At 43.7% G+C, this 21,417-nt stretch overlaps 1 protein-coding gene across 1 annotated transcript in view; it reads right to left on the minus strand.

Moving 5' to 3' along the window:
* LOC310871004 (collectin-12-like) overlaps positions 1-20,100 on the minus strand; it is a 42,384-nt gene extending 22,284 nt beyond the window's left edge. Inside the window, exons 1-2 of the mRNA XM_083782432.1 lie at positions 19,796-20,100; positions 16,349-16,399 (exon numbers count right to left, since the gene is read on the minus strand). Coding sequence (XP_083638558.1) covers positions 16,349-16,399; positions 19,796-19,865 — 121 coding nt within the window. The 5' untranslated portion in view covers positions 19,866-20,100. The remainder of the gene's footprint in view (positions 1-16,348; positions 16,400-19,795) is intronic.
* Between the last annotated feature and the right edge of the window lie 1,317 nt (positions 20,101-21,417).

The following is a 21,417-nucleotide window of genomic DNA, read 5'->3' on the forward strand; positions in this document are numbered from 1 at the left end:
AACACAAAGACCTGCGGCCAGCTACCGTACCGTACTTTGAACCCATTTTGTACTGAGGACCATTCTACAAATGTCTTCCAAATCATGAAAAACCCATGTTTCTATGTCAGTCGGTTTCATGTCAAGGACCCCAAAACATACATGAAATTGTCCGCCGACCCCAATCTGAAAATATGTTGTTCCAGGGACCCTCCAGAAGCAAAGACGTTCGCTCTGAAAGAATATATATTCAAAGATTTGCACCGCATTTTCAAGATTTTTAAAAAATTATAGACATATAAGCTCGTAGCGAGGCACTTGTTTTTAGGGTAGGGGGGTTGTTTTTCTTTTCTTGTACTGCTACCAACATTTGTCTACAGAGGGATATGCTGTCCCATAAAGCTATAGTAATTACACGGTTTTGTAATTGCTTTAATCCGTCTCATGCTAAAATGATTATACAAAACTGCTTCAGAGCAGACCAAAACACAATGCTACAGACAAACAAATGTGGGTCAAACTAAATGTACCAAGGAGGGCAATTGAATGTAAAAAGACATGTTTTTGTAAAAAGGATTAAAAAAAAAGGAAAAAAAAGGAAATACAAATAAATGGTACTGATTATTATTTTTATTTCAGACCTGTGGCAAATGTAGTTCATTCATTCACTATACAGAAAAAAAACAATTAACTGTTTTGTAATTTCTTTTTGCAATAATACTTCACTTCACCACCTTTCAACCAATAATAATAATGATAAAATGGCACCATTTTTTTCAACTCAGTCCGTGTCTCATAGGAGGGTTGTGGGCAGTTCAGAAACCCGTCCACCAGTGACATCATCGTTAGGCAGATAATTAGTTTAAACAATATTTTTTTACAAAAATGTTTAGATTTATATTATCGCGACATTTCAGGACTAGAAAGCCTGCAGTTTCTATTAGCTTGGATTCCCCATCGGGTTTCTGGACTGCCCAAAGGCCACAGCCCTCCTATGAGACACAGACAGAAAGAAATGGTGCCATTTTATCATATTTATTAGTGAGCACCAATTATATGAAGACAGGTTGAAAAGTGGTGAAGTGGTCCTTTAAGACCACACTTTCACAACACTGACATTGTTGAATTTGAGTAGATATAAGTGGCACCTCTATTAACTCGAAACTCCAGTCCAGACAGTAACTGGAACCTCTCATTGGGCAGCATGGTGCCCCATGGTGGTGTCAGTGTGGTGACTGAACCTCTCATTGGGCAGCATGGTGCCCAATAGGGTGTCAGTGTGGTGACTGGAACCTCTCATTGGGCAGCATGGTGCCCCATGGGGTGTCAGTGTGGTGACTGGAACCTCTCATTGGGCAGCATGGTGCCCAATAGGGTGTCAGTGTGGTGACTGGAACCTCTCATTGGGCAGCATGGTGCCCCATGTGGTGTCAGTGTGGTGACTGGAACCTCTCATTGGGCAGCATGGTGTCCCATGGGGTGTCAGTGTGGTGACAGGAACCTCTCATTGGGCAGCATGGTGCCCCATGGGGTGTCAGTGTGGTGACTGGAACCTCTCATTGGGCAGCATGGTGCCCCATGGTGGCGTCAGTGTGGTGACTGGAACCTCTCATTGGGCAGCATGGTGTCCCATGGGGTGTCAGTGTGGTGACAGGAACCTCTCATTGGGCAGCATGGTGTCCCATGGGGTGTCAGTGTGGTGACTGGAACCTCTCATTGGGCAGCATGGTGCCCCATGGTGGTGTCAGTGTGGTGACTGGAACCTCTCATTGGGCAGCGTGGTGCCCCATGGTGGTGTCAGTGTGGTGACTGGAACCTCTCATTGGGCAGCATGGTGCCCCTTGGTTGTGTCAGTGTGGTGACTGGAACCTCTCATTGAGCAGCATGGTGCCCCTTGGTTGTGTCAGTGTGGTGACTGGAACCTCTCATTGGGCAGCATGGTGCCCCTTGGTTGTGTCAGTGTGGTGACTGGAACCTCTCATTGGGCAGCATGGTGCCCCATGGGGTGTCAGTGTGGTGACAGGAACCTCTCATTGGGCAGCATGGTGCCCCATGGGGTGTCAGTGTGGTGACTGGAACCTCTCATTGGGCAGCGTGGTGCCCCATGGTGGTGTCAGTGTGGTGACTGGAACCTCTCATTGGGCAGCATGGTGCCCCATGGGGTGTCAGTGTGGTGACAGGAACCTCTCATTGGGCAGCATGGTGCCCCATGGGGTGTCAGTGTGGTGACTGGAACCTCTCATTGGGCAGCATGGTGCCCCATGGTGGTGTCAGTGTGGTGACAGGAACCTCTCATTGGGCAGCATGGTGCCCCATGGTGGTGTCAGTGTGGTGACTGGAACCTCTCATTGGGCAGCATGGTGCCCCATGGTGTCAGTGTGGTGACTGGAACCTCTCATTGGGCAGCATGGTGCCCCATGTGGTGTCAGTGTGGTGACTGGAACCTCTCATTGGGCAGCATGGTGCCCCATGGGGTCAGTGTGGTGACAGGAACCTCTCATTGGGCAGCATGGTGCCCCATGGGGTGTCAGTGTGGTGACTGGAACCTCTCATTGGGCAGCATGGTGCCCCATGGTGGTGTCAGTGTGGTGACTGGAACCTCTCATTGGGCAGCATGGTGCCCCATGGTGGTGTCAGTGTGGTGACTGGAACCTCTCATTGGGCAGCATGGTGCCCCATGGGGTGGTGCACTGCTCTGAGTCTGATACCCTGGCATTAACAGTCTCCCAATGGAATGTTAACAAGTAAACACTCACACAGGGGGAAGTTATACCACTGAGACAAATTACTGGGCCATTAGTATCCTTGAACCGCTGAGCTAGCCCTACATGCCATGGCAGCACTTTTTTTTCTTTCTTTTTTATTCATTCTCTCGCTGCTAACAGGTTTATGACACTTTAAACTGAGTCCGGTCCACGGAGGCATCTGGACCTTGTTACGATGCAGCCAAATCAAAGGATGCACGCGAACATCTGATACATCACCCCATGGTGTACCAGAACATCTGATACATCACCCCACCGTGTACCAGAACATCTGATACATCACCCCACCGTGTACCAGAACATCTGATACATCACCCCACCGTGTACCAGGCACGAGAACAAACGTCTAAGAACATCTGATACATCACCCCATGGTGTACCAGGCATGAGAACATCTGATACATCACCCCATCATGTACCCAGGCACGAGAACATCTGATACATCACCCCATCGTGTACCCAGGCACGAGAACATCTGATACATCACCCCATCGTGTACCCAGGCACGAGAACATCTGATACATCACCCCATGGTGTACCAGGCACGAGAACAAACGTCTGATACATCACCCCATCGTGTACCAGGCACGAGAACAAACGTCTGATACATCACCCCATCGTGTACCAGGCACGAGAACAAACATCTGATACATCACCCCATCGTGTACCAGGCACGAGAACAAACATCTGATACATCACCCCATCGTGTACCAGGCACGAGAACAAACGTCTGATACATCACCCCATCGTGTACCAGGCACGAGAACAAACGTCTGATACATCACCCCATCGTGGACCAGGCACGAGAACATCTGATACACGAGAACATCTGATACATCACCCCATCGTGTACCAGGCACGAGAACATCTGATACACGAGAACATCTGATACATCACCCCATCGTGTACCAGGCACGAGAACATCTGATACACGAGAACATCTGATACATCACCCCATCGTGTACCAGGCACGAGAACATCTGATACATCACCCCATCGTGTACCAGGCACGAGAACATCTGATACATCACCCCATCGTGGACCAGGCACGAGAACAAACGTCTAGGATGTTGGATGATCTGATCTCTCCTGCAATATTTCAACACAATGTATTTTTTTCTTTTCTTTTTTTTTAATAAAGATTATACTTTGGTAAGACTCAATTTCCTTTTCATAATATAATAAAGGAGATCAGTGGGTTGCGGTCAGCGAACTGCATGTTAACCCATTCTGACCTGAGATCAGATTCATACGAGGTTTCCACTGGACACACACTGGTCTGATTAACCACATTCTGACCTGAGATCAGATTCTAAAAATGTCAGTCGTTCTTCGATTTTTCAAAAATAGCAGACCTACAAGCTCGTATCGCGCCACTCGGTGGCGCGATATGAGCTTGTAGATCTGCTATTATTATTAGATCTGCTATTATTATTATATAACATGATGCTGACACCAAAATGGGTGCCCGTTCAGAATGGGTTAATGTTGTTTGTAGAAATATAACCGATGAACTGGATAACTGTACATCTGAATGGGATAATCCCCCTCTTGGCCAGTGCTGTTGACAGAGTATACTAGCAATCCTTTGAAAAGTCTGGCTACAGACCATAAAAGGGGTAAACGGAGGAACCCCATCAAGGAACAATCTCATGTGCATCCCACAAATAGTGAATTCATTCAAGTTTATTCTCAAAATTACACTGAGTAATCAAACTCATTTTCAGTGTCGTCGAGTAATACAAAATAATATAGAAAAAACATCACAATACATCAGAAGATCAGGAAAAGAAAAACTAAAGATATACTGTACATGTGAATTACATAGGCTTACAAATAAAAAGCTAAGACAAATTTCAAAACGATCTAAAAACAGTTACATTACAAATCGAGGGTAGGTAGGTAGGTAGGTAGGAGATATGTTTACTAGGAGATATGATTATAATTAACCAACACATACGGTGCTACGCATCATGCAATCCATATTACAGTAGCCTACAAGATGTGGGGGTTGAATTACAAAAACACACTATACAGTGTAGTATATAGACATGGATGCAGTGTGTTATCCTACTATAAATGTGTCACGCCTCTGCGTGTCTGCGTGCGTGTGTACGGTTGTAATGCACGTAACTCGAGAACAGTTTGCCCCACGACTTCATATTCGACACACGCATTCCACACACCCGCAGGGAGTGCAGTGCCCGGTATCGTGTCGGGTCGAGGACCCACGGTTCTCCAGAACCACCACAAAAGGCTCTGGTCAGGCTCTGCCAGTGGGCCTAATTACCCTAAATCCCCTCACTTGTGCAATTTCCAGCCTCTGCCTCCGCCATGCCAACCAGACACCTGCCAATTGATTACTTAATCAGTCCACTTTTCACAGTCAGTTTGCACTCTTCACACACAGGCAGACAGACAGATACAGAGATCTCCATGTGGGATCTCCAGACAGATAGTTAAAACGGGTGCTATGACAAGTTGACAATGGGTATAATTAGGTTCCCAAGTTGCATCATTCCCAAGTAGGACGGTGGCCGACGGGCACATACAAGTTTAGTTGTATAAAACGAAACCAGTCACAAGATGTATTTATATTGGCTACATGAAGGTCGTGAATGTTTGTTTAACTGCTGCCCTAAACATAGACTTGGTTGCCATATGACTGAATTTGAATTGAATTTCAAAAGCCAGGCATTGGAGGGCAAATATAAAAGAGTGTGCTTACCAAATATTTAAATAACTACTGTATTTATCTTTTCCTTACTCCACCATGTGCACCTGCTACTACTGGTTGTTATATAACAAAGTTGTTATAGACAATGAGAGAGGAAGGAGTGCATCTGTTTGGCCAGAGAAGGAATCTTCAACAAGGTGCTCTTTGGGGTGACTGGGTGACAGAATTTATACAAAAAAACAAGACCAGGGCACTCTTGTATAGGAAAATAAAAAGCCTTTAAAAAGGTGGGGAATGCATTTGCATTTAAAATGCATGCAACTACGCGTTGCGGCTAACTGCCTTCATCAGGGTGATTCACCCTGATGAAGGCAGTTAGCCGCAACGCGTAGGTGCATTTTAACTTTTGCAAATAGAGCGCCGAAGTCCTGACGTCACTCGCTCATCCCCTGGTTCTGCCTGGTTCACGGAAGTAATAACATGGGGTCATCTTAAAATCGTTTCATATAAGCATTGTGGTCCAAAAATAAACAAGATGTTTCGGCGTTATTGTCAGGGAGGTGTCTCTGTATCGTTTGCGGCAGTCAGTCACTCATATATGATACAGTCTCTATTTCTATAGCAGTAGCAGTAACAATAGCGTTTTCTCTCAGTCAGTTGATTCTTCATATCCATATGAGTGTAACGGCCGGGATCGTTTGCGGAAGTGAGTCACTCATATTATGATACAGTCCGTTTCTAGTGAAAATGTAACTAATTCAGTAGCAGCAATAGCTTTTTCTCTCAGTCAGTTGATTCTAAATATCTATATGAGTGTAACGGCCGGGATGACTATTTTTCAAACACAGTTCTTATATGAGGCGATCTAAAATCCCCCTATGGGGATTACAGATAAAAAGTACATGAACCCGAGGATTCTACTGATATTGACGTCAGACTTCGGTGCTCTATGCATATAGCAAAACCACGGACAGCGTCGTAATTTCCGAGAAAAGAGCGTGCAAAGGCCGCGGCTAATACAGAAGCTAATGGCTATGGAGAAACACAAGCAGTGCTGGCGAGACCTTAGCAAGCGTTCCAAAAATATAACACAGCGAGGCTTTCTTATAGCGATATCAAATGCCTTAAGACGAGCCTACTCGCCATGAGCGCCCCGCGTAATTACTTCATAGGACGGGTATAACCAACCTGACTTCGCCAGATTGCGGCAGTATTGAGTTCACTAGTTCCCTCCTCCTGCCTGCATCTGGAATTTCTCAAGCAGAAACGATGAACCCGGGACAAAAATTTTATATCTCCATAATAATTTTGAGTTGTAGTCTTAGGCTGTGGCGGCGCTTCATAAGTCTCGCGTTGATCCCGCCCCTAGCGGCCTCATACAGCCGCATATCGCTCCGGCCAGAATAGTCTCTGCCTGAGAGTTCCCAGACTCTCCCTGCTGGCAGAATGCAAATGTTGTCCAGCAGGGGGAGTGGTTTCACCAGGTTAGGGTATAACTGTCAATAGCAACAAATGTGTTAAAGGCTTTTTACTTTCCTATACAAGTGCCTTAATTGGTCTTTTTTTGACATAGTTCAGTCAGAGCTTGTGTAAAGGCGGACATTAGCATGTTTATGGACTCATGTGAGACGTTCATCAGGTGCACGAGGAGCTAATTAGCTTCACAATGGGATGGAAATCATGTAATGAAAGATGAGTAGTTCTTGGAACCTTCATTGAGAGCCTGGTTCTGACAGTGATAAATCTGTTGAAGGATTTGTGAGAGGGGGAAAAAAAAGCATGGAATGTACAGACAACTTACAGACCAATGGAGCTATAGAGCTTTACGGCACACTTGTTATCTGAGCAGTCAGCTGTTTCTTTGAGGTTCAGGAAGTGCACAAACAAAGCCCTAAATACTAGAGAGTACAGTAAAAAGGGTCTATTAAAAAGGGAGTTAAGATCCAGGGAATAGGTTTACAGTACGTGGACCTGGTCTGGTTTTGCCGTCTCATCTGCGTCTGGTTAAAGGAAGACACACTATGACAAATAGGTCACTTATCTTTATCTCGAGAGATGAGCTGGAAAACTGTGCCTCATTAACAACTTAAGGCTGGTCAACTGTTATATGCCATGCCATGCCATGCCATGCCAGGCTCACTCTGCCATGGCATATGGCATGGTAGATTTCACCCACTCAATTCTGGGTATCGGAACTTGAATAGGTGAAGCAATGCATTATGGAAGCAATGCAATAACCCTGGCAATGGCAGAAAGAGCAAAGCCCCACAGTATCAGCTTTCCTGGGTTATTTCAGATAACCCTCAGTGTGTGGATCCATCTCTCAGACAAACACACACGACCACACTCTTCAGCTGCCACAAGTTCTAGGGCAGAAAAGCACACACCACTGACCGTGTTACAGAATACTACAACTGATCCAGCTCCAAGGTGGTCTTGGCAGGAGAACCTTTTAGTTAATTGTGAATTTATATTCCCAGGACAAGCTGGAGAAATTTGACTCAAAAAGCACCTGCATCTGCATGATTAAAAAGGAATGTTCTGTCCCTCTCCCTCTTATATGCGCACACATACATCCACATACACATGCACACAAAACAAACCATTGACATACTAATCTATATATAATCAGTTAATCCACAGTTTGCTAATAATTCGGACAACACTATAACTAAACACCTTGTTTTAAACCCATTTTTGGTGGGAACCCCTTTTGGTGTTACCATTATGTTATGCTTTAGCTATTGAAAAGTATCAGATCTACAAGCTCATAGAGCGCCATCGAGTTTGTAGGTCTGCTATTTTTGAAATTTTGTAAAAATGCGGGTTTTTTTCAGGGCTAAATGGGTTAAGACAGGATTCAAGCCCTTGCTTGAAGTAGAGAAATACTATTCTGGCTTTTTTCTGGAGACCTCGGCTACCGAGGGACTAATGAATACAAACTGTCATGGTTAAACTTTACAATACATGGTCATGGCTTAGGCTAGTACGCGACGTCAAGCCTAAGAATCCATTATCCAGCAAATGAATGCACACTTCAGTCCAACACTGGTGTAATAGCTGGAATCCATTTTTATTCAGGGGCCAAGAAGCACAATGGTGAGTCAGCATTTGACTTTGTGCATTGAATTCCAAGGGGTCTATGCACACAGTGTTCCTATACTAAAAGGAACTGTACGTGCAGCGCTTTGCAATGCCAACTTTAACAGTATGTGCACCTGGAACCGTATATCTCCAGCGTTCTATGCAGGACATTTTCAATAAGAAAAAAAGCTGTCCTTTGGGACAGAGCATTCTCGATTACCATCATTCACATGCATGTACTCTGAACAACAACATGGAGGCAATAAAGTAATTTTATTGGCCTGTGTAGAGAGAGCAAGTGAGACCCCCTGGCTCCTTCTCCTCGTGTTCCAGTGCTGGCATTTCAGAATGAGGTAATCTCATTCTCAAGTGAAGTAGGCCCATGAGAACCCGGGTCAGAAACAGAAAGCACAAGAGAGGGAGAGATAAGAAAGAAAGAAAGAAAGAAAGAAAGAAAGAAAGAAAGAAAGAAAGAAAGAAAGAGGAATATGAATATGCCATTCACACATTTTTGGGAAGAGTCCAAGTTGGAGCTCTCTTGGAGTCCTGTAAAGGGACCCAGTCCTTTTTTCCCCTCTACGATCGAATTCCTTCCATTCCGTGAAAAAATAGCCGATCCACAAGCTCACAAAGCATTGCAACGTGACGCGGTGTGAGTTTGTATATCGGCTATTTCCGCCGAATGTTCACCCCCTCCCAGAATAGGGACGCCAGGTTTCATGTGGTTAAAAACACAGGGCACAGGCAGAACAAAAATTATACAATGGACATGATTTATGTCACAAATCCTAGCTCTGATTCTGAGGAGAAGATGCTCTGAGGAAACGCGTAAGCGTTCCTTTTTGGTGTGTGCCAATAAAGAAATGGAAATGTGAGTACTTTGTCCCCCGCTTGTTTAATTTTTGGATGTGCTACCTTTTTGGAATTTTTTTAATTCCTATTTTTTGATGTATACTTGATTTGGGTTTGGCACTCTGACTCCACTGAAAGCCATTGCTGATGCGCAACCTCTTTTTCTCATTCTGAGGAGAAGTCTTTGATGTATAATCTATGAAGACATGTCTGCTCATACTGTATTTGTGTAATAAATATAACCAAGTGATGACATCAGATAGCAGGTTTCCACACACTGGCCCTGAAGACAAAGTGCACCATTTGGGCAACTAGTAGTGTATTGATTTAACATTCAATCTACTTATACACAGTAATGATCTGAGATTCTGCTTCTCATTGTTCACACAAGAAAACTTGCTTCGCTGAAGCAGGTCCTCGTTGATGGTAATGTTAATCTACAATCTGATCTGTGTATCAAAAATGCTAAATCCACAGCACTATCATTTTAGTTAAAATACCAAAATGAGTGCATGAGTTTTCTTTTTTTTGTATTATTATAAATAAAGCCTGCAGGCAATACTGTTTATGCATCTGCATACATAACAAAATGCCCTTAAAAGGTTCACATCAGTTCGAGATCAAGTATATGACTATAGCGTACCAGTAGGGGGCACCAGAAACAGAGAGAGGGATAGTGCTGCAATGTTGCCTGCTAATGAGAGAGAGAGAGGGGTGGGGGGGGGGGGGGGAGCTGCACCACTCAGTTCACACTGGTGTGATTTTTTCGAAACAATTAACCCATTCTGACCTGAGATCAGATTCATACGAGGTTTCCGCTGGACACACAATGGTCTGATGAACCCATTCTGACCTGAGATCAGATTCTAAAAATGTCAGTCGCTCTTCGATTTTTCAAAAATAGCAGACCTACAAGCTCGTATCGCGCCACTCGGTGGCGCGATATGAGCTTGTAGATCTGCTATTTTTAAATAGCTAAAGCATAACATGATGCCGACACCAAAATGGGTGCCCGGTCAGAATGGGTTAAAAAGTGCAAAAGTACAGCATTAGTTAGAAAAGCACACAGTAAAGTGTACATGTACATCAGCAATGGCTGCATGTGTGAGACTGTGGTCTTTTATCACTCTCAGACTGTAAACCATCTTTCCCAGTTCACAACTGAATAGCAATTTAAATGATGATGGTGCTGTGTGACTGTGTCTGAGGTTCGACCCTGAAGCGGAGACAATTCCAGGATTTAAGATGCTTTCCAGAATGAATTGCCTATGTGTTAACTGTGTCTTGGAAGACACCCAAAAATAAAACTCAGCAACATCAAACAAAAAGACCCGACTCCCTAATCCCCAGCCCACCACAACAACATGAACCCAAATACGCTCGAACATGTTGTATCGTGTGGGTAAAAAAAAAAAAGAAAAAAAAGAAAAGCATTTCATTACGTACTCGTGCAAACCCAAAACCACTGCTTGGGTATACTGTTCTGATGCAAAGTAGTTGAGTTGTATACGAGCCGAGGGCTCCGTTACTCCGCAAACCATCTGTGCTGTTGGGTTTAGTGTGGCCGGGGCCTGCTGGGTGGCCCACCATCATGGCCGATAGATACTGAATCAACAACACTCAAAGGCCTGGCTCCTTGACAGTACAGTATGGACCTGTACAGAATGGACTAGTTGCCTGCTTGCGGTACTCCTCTATCGAATCATGCAAGCAGCTATTTTCAAGCTTCATCACCCAGCGAAAACCAGCTAAACCACAATGTGGAACCAGCTTGTCTGCCAGCCAAGTGTGGCCTTCGCTATGATTAGTGGAAAAGAAAGAGATGCTGGGGCCACTGAGAAGGTGGGATGCAATCATGCAACTGCCTGGTAAAGGCCATTGTGGTTGTTTTGTACGGTCCACAACTATAACTAGGAAGTGGGTTATATAATGTTTTATTATTATTGACTAAAATGTTCCTTCTATGTAGTATTTATTTGCCACATTCAAATGATCTTGATGGAAATACATTTCCTTTGCACCACACACAGAATTCAACTGCATGCTGTTTCTACTAGCCCATTTTGACCTGAGATCAGATTCTAAAAATGTCTTCTACATCATGACAGTTTTCTGAAAAAGCTATGTTTCTGTCAGTCGTTCTTCGATTTTTCAAAAATAGCAGACCTACAAGAAGCTTGTAGCGCGCCACTCGGTGGCGCGCTATGAGCTTGTAGATCTGCTATTTTTCAATAGCTAAAGCATAACATGATGCTAACACCAAAAGGGGTTCTGCACAAAATGGGCTAGAGACATAACAGTTGGTTTAGGTATGCTCAAACAGACAGTGAGACAGCACACATTTTCCCCTGCAGCAGATGTGCAGATGTGAAAACACAAACAAATGCCTCACTTGAAACTTACATTTTGAAACGCCGGAGGCCTGAGTCACTGGAAAAATCTAAATGCGGTATAACTTCTTCTCACAACTTGTGGTGCCATTTTTGAACATCTCCCTGAAACAAGTGAGGAACAACCTACGCAAACATAATATGGAGGGGTGCAATGGTTTGTGGCCAATATAATCACAGACAAAGCAACAAACACGCCGAGCCCCTGTCTTGGCCCAGCCTGAAACGGCGATGGTGTCTCCAACTTTAGAAGTGAACAAAGAAAAATACACAGCTTTCATTTTCGCCTTCTGTCTCTTTTCAAGGACAGGAAGCGTTGAGGTTGACTTTGGCCGTTGCCAGAGCCAAAATACTTTCATTAATATATCAGACTGAAGTTGAGGCACATGCCACAGTTCTCGTGCCTGCCTGTCTTCTATCCTTTATAGGGAGGGCTGGAAGAAAATGGAGTCAGACTACTCCACCACTAGTGTGTGTGTTGTTCTTGCAACCCAGCCAAAGCCTGCTGTGAAGGAGAGGCTCACCGAACATCCATCATGTGAGGGAAAGTCATCCTATCGGGTGACATTTTGTTGCAGGGGTGTCGTTATATGGTTGGCCAACGTGTCCCTTGGGGGCCCGTGGCCAGAACCAGCAATTCAGAAGTATATGGTGAGACACTTTAGCCCAATCTCAAACCAATAATGACCATACTTGTATATAATCAGTGACTGACAGCCCTGAGAAACCCGACTGTAACTTGGAGTCGTGATATGTTAAGTTAGCATATCAGTGGAGCCCGCCGTCCCCTATTCACTAATGCCCGCCTGGATGGCTGCAACCCCCCCCCCCCCCCCCCCCATACTTGTGTTGATAATAACTGCTTGTTGGCCAGATGGAATGCCGAGGTATAACAATGACAGCTTGGAACCCCATGTTGATCTCTGAGTGTGATAAGATTGAACTCCTTGCATAACATTCACGTGCAATACTTGAGAACACTCAGCACTGACCTGCACTCAACCTCCAACAAAACACCCCTCCTACATCCACACATGTCTCTGTATACTGTCTGGTAACATGTGCTGCCAAGAGCCATGCTTTATACTTATCTGCATCTGCACTTCTTTTTATCAGTGGCCTTTAAGTCAAGGGTTAAACAAAGGGGTGATCTTAAGAGCAGGGGCCCATTGGGTCGACCCGCGGTTGACCCGTGCTTCAGGCATGGCCCCCAACAGGACACAGTGATTTGTGCTCTGTCTGGGGAAGAATTCCTGTCTGCTTGTCATTGGTCAAGCACGGAGTGACCCACTGTTCGTCTCACCAATCGCGGGTCAGTGTGCCACAACTTTGACAGATCAGGGTATAGTTTAGGAATACAAAAAAAAACAACACCCTGGGGATGAGTTGTTTTCACTTTCTTTGTCTGTCCTTTTAATACGCTGCTGTTTTCTGCATGGCAGTACTTCGGCGTCGCTGGCTTAGCGTTTCTTTTTTTACTCCTTTCAAGTTTCCTATAACTCTTCTCCTCCCACTCTCACTCTACTCTTCTTTTTTTATTGAAAACACGAGCCAGTAATCTTACATCGGGACAACAGAACTCAGACTGCGTGCATGCACACCCTGGGGGGGAGAGTAATAAGCAGGAATTCAGAAAACATTCTTCTCTGGTAATAAAGTCCATGTAAATTAAAACCACTCGCTGTTTCACCCCCCACTCCCCCCCCCAAAAAGAAGTCAAGCAATAAATGCAACCCCACAGCAGAAAATAAAACTGTTGACAACCCCCCCCTAGATACCCACACACCCACCCTCCCCCCAATAAGACAACAACACAACAACAGAAAGGCATTCCAGGAATAGGCATTGAGAAATGTTCTTAACTAAAGCAACTCGTTAATAACGCCCACTTGCTATTTAAAACAACGATGGGGTGTCCATCACGTGCTCTCATTCATAAAAACCACACGATAAAATAAACCTCAAGTCTATTTTAGGTATCGGTTTAAAGAAATAAGAAAACCCTAGCAAGGAGACACGTACATATGACCTCCCCTATGGTTGCTCTTAATCGCACACACATGCACACGCACACGCACACACACACACACACACACACACACACACACACACACACACACGACACGACACAACACAACATGTACATTGTAAAGTACAAGACCCCGTCACATCCCCATTGTCTAAATTCAAAACAGGCACTGGGAATTGGGTACAGTATTTCTCCATGGTACGGTTTTTAGCCTCTCTCATAATGAGTTAAAACAGTTGTAATATCCTGGGCCGAACAAGAACAAAAAAAAGATCCACTTGAAGTTGTATTTTGAAGGGGCCACTTTTTCCTTTTGGAGGCAGCACCCAGGCCCACAGAACGCACTCCCATCCCCTCCCTCGTGGAGGTATTGCTGACACAGCAGAGTGCAGGCAGGGACCTCCATGCCTTCTGTCTCACCTCCCACCTCCTCATCACAGACATCCATCGCTCTCCCTCCCTCCCTCCCCGTGTCTACTCTCTACACAGTAAATTCCTCAGTGTTAATTTAACTTTTTTACCGTAATGTCACTGCAGTGTATCTCTGTCTCCACCTTCCCTCGCTGTTTCAGTCTGTTTCTCCCGGCGCCTCTCTTGTTTCTCTTTATTTTTATTTTCCATCTCTCTCTCTCTCTCTCTCTCTCTCCCAGTGGAGTCCACAGGGTATATAGACTTGCACTAAATAAACTTCCAGTATGGGCACAGGAAGGAGCTCAGCAACTTCTCAGGTTTGGAGATACTCTCAAAGGAATAATAGACCTCTCTCTCTCTCTCTCTCTCTCTCAACAAGCAGTAGACCTCTCTCTCTCTCTCTCTCTCAACAAGCAGATGTCCAACTCAGTCTGAGACACCATTTCTCTTTTCCGTGTCTCTTCAGTAGAATGGTACAAGGTGTCATATTACTACTCTATTTCAGCAGTGATCGACATGATGCATTCATTATATTGCGTTGTAGACAGTTCAACCCAACCAGAACAATCTGGACGAGGACAGCAAATGAGTTGCACTCTCTCCCCACAGTATAATATTGTGGTTTTAGTGGTAAGCTGTTGCTGCAAAAAGTCTGTGTATTCTTGGCAAACTTTTCTGTTGTGCTGCTTCCTCACACCTCAGGTAGTAGTTTTCGAGATTGCTCGCTTGGGACCAATTTGGACACACATGTTGCATGGCAATCCGGCGATAAGATTTTGAGTTATCTTGTGTGCAAGGTTGACATGTTGGCCTGAGTGTGACACTAAAGGAAAGGTCATGGGGTCAGCAAAATCGGTATAGGGTTCGCATTCGTCCTCACTGGAGTGTGAATTAATGCACCTATTAAGTTTCATGGCAATTCATCTGGGTTCGTTAGATTTTTAGATGTGTGGGAATTTGTAAATTGTCTTAGTCGGTTGACGTCTACCACTGGAGCGTGCAATTTATTTTCTTACCAATTGGATGTAGGATTCATCTTCCTTTGAGAATGAAGGTGCACAGAAAATTCCATAGCGATACATCCAGTAGTTTTAGAGACATCCTGTTTAATTGGGAGATTTGGGACCTAAGTGTTGTTGGTTGGACCAAACATATTGACATCTTTGTTTACTTCCATGGATTTATAGCTATGCTACTGTCATCAGAGTATGTTGGGTTTGGAGCTAGGACCCATGGAAATGTGAACTTTTCTATTGAATTCTTGAATGGGGAGCTGAATCAACCAACACACCAACGCATGCACACAAACACACACTCACACCACCATATAAATTACCCCCAACCCCCGTCACACAAGCCCATCCACTCACCTCACACGGTGTCAGTGAAGTGTGTTGTGATCCTGATGACACACAGTGTGCACAACCATCACTTTCACACTGGCTTACATACTGTATGACTGCTGAGCCCGTGCACGACACGAAACACTCCAAAACACCTAGTGAACCTGAGTGACCCGGGTGACCCCCGTGACCGCTTCGACCCAATGTCTGGAAAAATGATCTCTCCTCTGGGAAACAGTGGGGAGATGCTACAACAACACAGCGTGCTCTGAAGGCCGGTATGAAAGAAAACATAATGGGGAGAAGTGGCATAGTGAAAGTGCAGACTTGTGGTGTTGAACATGGACAAACAGTGCTGAGTGGAAAAAGACAACAAAGGACTAATATGATATGACGATAATGTGTCCAGTGTCCAGAAACACCCAGGATGCTAATGTTCCTTCCATGATTCATCCACTCCATACATTCCTGATGTTTTCATACCGAGCAATAAAGAAAAGGCTCAAAGGCCAATCAAAATAATCCCATATATTGGCTCATTTCTGGGAAACGCAGCGTACGTGTTACTTGAAAATGCAATGCTGCTCTGAAGTAACTTTAAGGTCACAGGAATATCATCCACAGAAAAGTACAGTAACAGTTGTATTGTTTCACACGTTCAGATTTTGGTTTAATTTCCCGAATGAACTGAAGTACCGGTAAGTAACAATAACAAGAAGTCATTTCATGGTTTGGTGATTTAATAGCATGTTGTTTACTGCTCTTATGGACAGAGAATAAACATAATGAATGACTAGGAGAGGCGAGTGGGTACTCACCAAACCTCTTGTAGCCAAAGGACTGCACCTCCTCCTCATCAGCAAAGTCGTCTGGACGAATGGACAGCACAAAAAGAGCACAGGGAAACAAATTAGCAATTGATGATATCAAGGCACAATGACTAGAACGTGTGCCAAACAATATCAATGCAATAATTACACAATACAATATGAAGTTATATCACAAATGTAGGTTTCGATCACCATCAGAGAAGTGTGTAACCATTCTGGTTTAAATTATGACCTTTCAAAGTGGAAAAAACCACAAGCTTACACATTGTTTTTCTAGAACTCAGCTTGACCAAATTGGCCAGGATAAACACTGCATTTTTTCCTCCGACCACATTGTGGAGAACACTTTCAAAATGGGTTATATTTCCGTATCGTAATCCCTCACGGTGTCTCCTTGTGTTAAAACCATGTGCCTTTGTCAGCTAGTGCACTAACTAGCGAACAAGTGAACCTGATCTTTTGCTTCAATTAGCTGAGATCTCTTCCAGTAAAACACCCTCTTCCTGGGGCTGCTAGCCATGATCTCCCATGGCCATATATGTACTAGGGACGTCGGTGCGATCTTCTTTCATGTGGCCGCCGCCATGCCCGTGGGAAAGCTGACTTCAAGGCCGTTCCTTGTGTCATCGTGCTTGGCCAGTGAAAATAAAGAAAGACCACATGTCCCAGAGATCACCACCACTCTCGTACTCCAAGCATGCCAAGAGCAGTGGAGGAGTGGGTCGTGAAGTGGAGAGAGATGAGAACGAGTAGCCTACTGCAAACAGTCAGTGATAAATCATAAACACCTGACTAGGGATGGAGCTTGTTCATTTTTATTGATAATGAGCAGCTTATTAATCAGGCCTATCGATCCGGGTTCTTATCGAGCCCACTATCGAGCATTTTCTATTATTTTGTGGAAAGACGGGAGACGACAATAAATTCTGAACAGAAACGGTGTCTTTTACTAGGGCCTTCAAATGCAGTAGGCTGCTTTTCTAACACCTACCTTTTTACTTTTGGAAAATAATATTGAAGAATGTGTGTACCCGACATGTTTGTGCCACCATGGATGATTAGATTTATTTCTTGATCGCCTCTTGTCTTGATTGTTTAAACATCACATCATGGGCCGCTATGCTCGATAACAGGCTTGATAAGCCCAAAGCTTATTGATAACGGGTACTCAATAAGCTTATCAGGTTTTTTCGACTTTCAAGCTCTATCCCTACACTTGACCCACCACCACTACATGTGGGGACGTGGTCAGCCAATAAAACAATGAAAATAGGGTTGTCAAACCATGTTAATGGTAGGTGGTGCGTGGCTCATCTGTTATTGCAGTGATTGTCACCCTGTTTAATTTCAAGGACCCACGTTTCATATGCCACAGATAGCTGTAGAATTCTGTACTAAACCTAATCTACTGTAACTAAAAGTCTTCTCTTATTGGGGTCCCATGGTGGGAACACATATTTTCAAAAGGGGGTCTTTGGCATAATGTGTGAACACTTTGGGGGTTCTTGACGTGAACTTGTTTGACTATCACTGCCATAATCTGCTACCCTTTATAGCAGATGCTCTAGTATGCGTAGCACTGACTCGCCAAGGAATGGTTTATCAGCCTTGGCGTCTGGCAAGCCTAGCGTTCATAGTTGTTCTAAAGCAGAAATCCCACAAGAGACGAGCAGAGTGAGTTGAAAGCTGACAAGAATAATCCCAGCTGTTTTGAAAACTCTGGCACTCATGCGTTGTTTCTGTTTCTGTGGAACATGTTTCTGCGTCTCTCGCTACAACAATAAGGTCTCCGTAGGTGTGCTTGGCCTCCTCGTGGCCTTTCTGGGAAACTCATTTCATCACATTTTGCACAGGAAACTGTGGGCGAACTCCATTTGAAATGAGATCTGTTGAAGCTGCATTCTATTTTTTGATTATGCTATGACTGAAACTGACTATACAATGGTTTTGGTGAAGCAGAGGTCAAGTGAATATTGTGCAACGAAAATTATGCCTGGCCTGCATGTCATTATAATATGATCAGATTTTAACATCAAAATCCAACTTAATTCTTCCCCACTTGGACTAGTCACTAGTGACTAGGGGTTTCACATCACAACAGTAGCCTATGTTTAAATTAAGTATTACATTAAGCATTAGGTTTTCCTGAGCCCTGACACAGTTCAGTTTATAACATACATTTACTGCTTCACTGTCTTCCTATTCAACAATTTCTCAACTTCAATGCCAAATACAAAAAATATATACAAAAATGTAATAAAACATCCATTGTATTGACTTGAGTCCACACAAACCTATACATCTTAGAATAGTTCTGGTGACCAGCGTGAATTAACGGTTAATTCACGCTGGTCACCAGAACTATTCTAAGATGTATACTAGGTTTGTGTGGACTCAAGTCAATACAATGGATGTTTTATTACATTTTTGGTTTTGGTTTTTGGTTAATTATTAACCTATAGGGCCCTATTAATAATGTCCTTTGAAGTGGCCAATTATTCCGTGAAAATGACTGAGTCAGACCACAAGGTGGCAGTACACAGTGATTGTAAACTTGCAGCACAATAAATGTGTGCTTGCTGTTATCAGACTATTCCCATTGATAGTAGTTTGAATGACGTGTGGTCCACTGACCACAGCTAGGGCCAGCAGGTCCGCGCAGCACAAAAATACACAACACAGCTGTCATAGGTAGTATATTAGTACCACTTCAGCAGTATCTTCATTCCTGTGTAGGCTTAATTGTTTCGCTTGAACGGCGTAATTTAAGTGAACTTTTTTTTTTCACATTGAAAGATGTTATGCAAACACATCTTTGGGAGGAAAAAAAAAAGTTGAACTTGTAGAATGTAGGGAAATTAAATAGCCGAGGTCTGACTCATTATTTCCTGGAGTGGATGGAGCACATTGATTGAAATTGAAATCCGCGAGTTTTACGGGAAGAAACTGCGCGTGTGGTGCGTCAGGTGTGAAATACAAATTATGAATGAAATCTAAATGGTATACAAAATAAGAATATAGGCCATTCAAGTATAGGCTACGTAATTTTGACAAAGGGGTTCCAAATTGCCTCAGATGCACAACGTGCGTTAATCGTATTATATTAGGCTATCTTTAATATCTGTTTTGTGCAGAGTTCATGCTCAGTGCCGTTTGATCATGTGCAGCGGCCGCCAGATGCAAAACAATCCCAAATCCAGTCCCCACGAGCGCTCAAATTGAAGCCAGATGTCACGCAACGTGTAGCCTACGCATTCCTTATGTCTAGAGGAAAAGAAAGAAGGGTAAAACTGACTTTATATCGCTCCGTTTTTCGTGTGTGCTTGCGATGCAAATTATTGGCGCACAGATATGCTACAATTAAACGGAAAAGGGTTCCTTTATTTAGCACTTATTTGACCATTAATTGTCTGACTCTCTCCAAAGTCTCCATACCTTTCATTGTGCTTCGCAGAACTCTACCGTCGTCTTGGAAGTTACATCCACCACAGCATTGCAATGGCATTTATGCTCCAAACATCTCTTGAGCGCCACTGCAGTTTTGACCCCTGAATAATCCCAATATCCACTGTGTCCTCCTGGGCTGGCGTCCAAATAATAGATTGGGAGAAAAAGAAAGAAAGAAAAAAAACAACCTCACAGCTACTCCATCAGTAACTTTTGCGAGGGGGGAAAAACTCCTCCTCAACGCAGGTAACGTTACAAATGCAATGTTGCACTTTAATTCGGATGCTGACAATTAACAAATAAACTCCTGCAGACTCAGTCAGTTATATAAATGGAAAAAGCCTATATATTCAACAAAGCTTGAGTTGCAAATGTGACCAGAAAAAGAGCCGCTTCTTCTTTCAAACCAAAAAGACAAAGTTTGCTGCTGGGGGAAGAACTGCAGCAGAGGTGAGGCTGTATCTCCGTCTCATACACACACGCGCACAGCCCCGCACACACACATGACACATACAATACAGTTGTAGCTATATACACGCACTCTGGTACTAGGCTACCCGCAGCTGTAACTGGAGAACTCCAACAAGAGTGCCCCAAACGTGAGAGGAAGTCGAGCACCCGTAGGGCTTGAAGGGGAGAGAGACCACGTGCTCCTTACATCTGTGCGCCCGGTCTGCACTCCTGTATGTGTGTGTGTGTGTGTGTGTGTGTGTGTGTGTGTGTGTGTGTGTGTGTGTGTGTGTGTGTGTGTGTGTGTGTGTGTGTGTGTGTGTGTTTGGGGGCGGGGGACTACTGTAGCCTACAGTTAAGGTCTATGCATGCATACCCTTGCCTTTATAGCCCACAATGTCATCTTTTCTGTGATGCTTTTTGAAGTCAAAACAGGGTAATGTTTCACGAGGCTGGCATGCATTATTATATTATGTTATTAATTATAGTGGTGGGGGGGAAAAAGTATACTCAAAGTTTTTACACAAGTAAAAAATATATCAATAGGCCTACTGCAATAATATAGAATATAGAACTATTACAAGCAAAAGTCCGGAAGTACAAAGGTAAATTGTCATCGAAATGTAAGTAGGCCTATACTCATTATGTAGAATGTACCATTTCAAGTTTTAAAATAGGCCTATTTTCTTTTGAAAATAGTAGACCTACACACTAAACCCAAGCGTTTAGGTTATAAACAGTTTTAAACACATATTTGTAACACTTTTTAAACGTGTCACAGTGTTTAGATAAACAGAAGAACATGTTTAATCCCTGTAACACATAAACGTGTTTAGTTTTTACAATCAAAGTCAGTCATATAGGTGTTTAGAATTTGAACACTAGGTGTTCTCGTGAGGTGTTTGAGTGAACTCGTGTTCTACTGTATTTTATGACCATTAATAAACACTTGACATTTTATTATTACACACATGGTGTTTAGGTTTAAACGTGTCACATGTTCCAGGGATTTACAGTGTAGACAAGCTCACAATGCATCGCATCGCCATTTTCAAATTGCCAAAATGTAGGGCTGAAGTGGTTACTGTATATGTTTTGGAATAATATTCAAATCCACAAAGTATAACTAGTAACTAAAGTTTTCAAATAAATGTAGTGTA

Source organism: Protomyctophum parallelum (genome assembly GCF_964188405.1).
Source record: "Protomyctophum parallelum genome assembly, chromosome: 14".
NCBI lineage: Eukaryota > Metazoa > Chordata > Actinopteri > Myctophiformes > Myctophidae > Protomyctophum > Protomyctophum parallelum.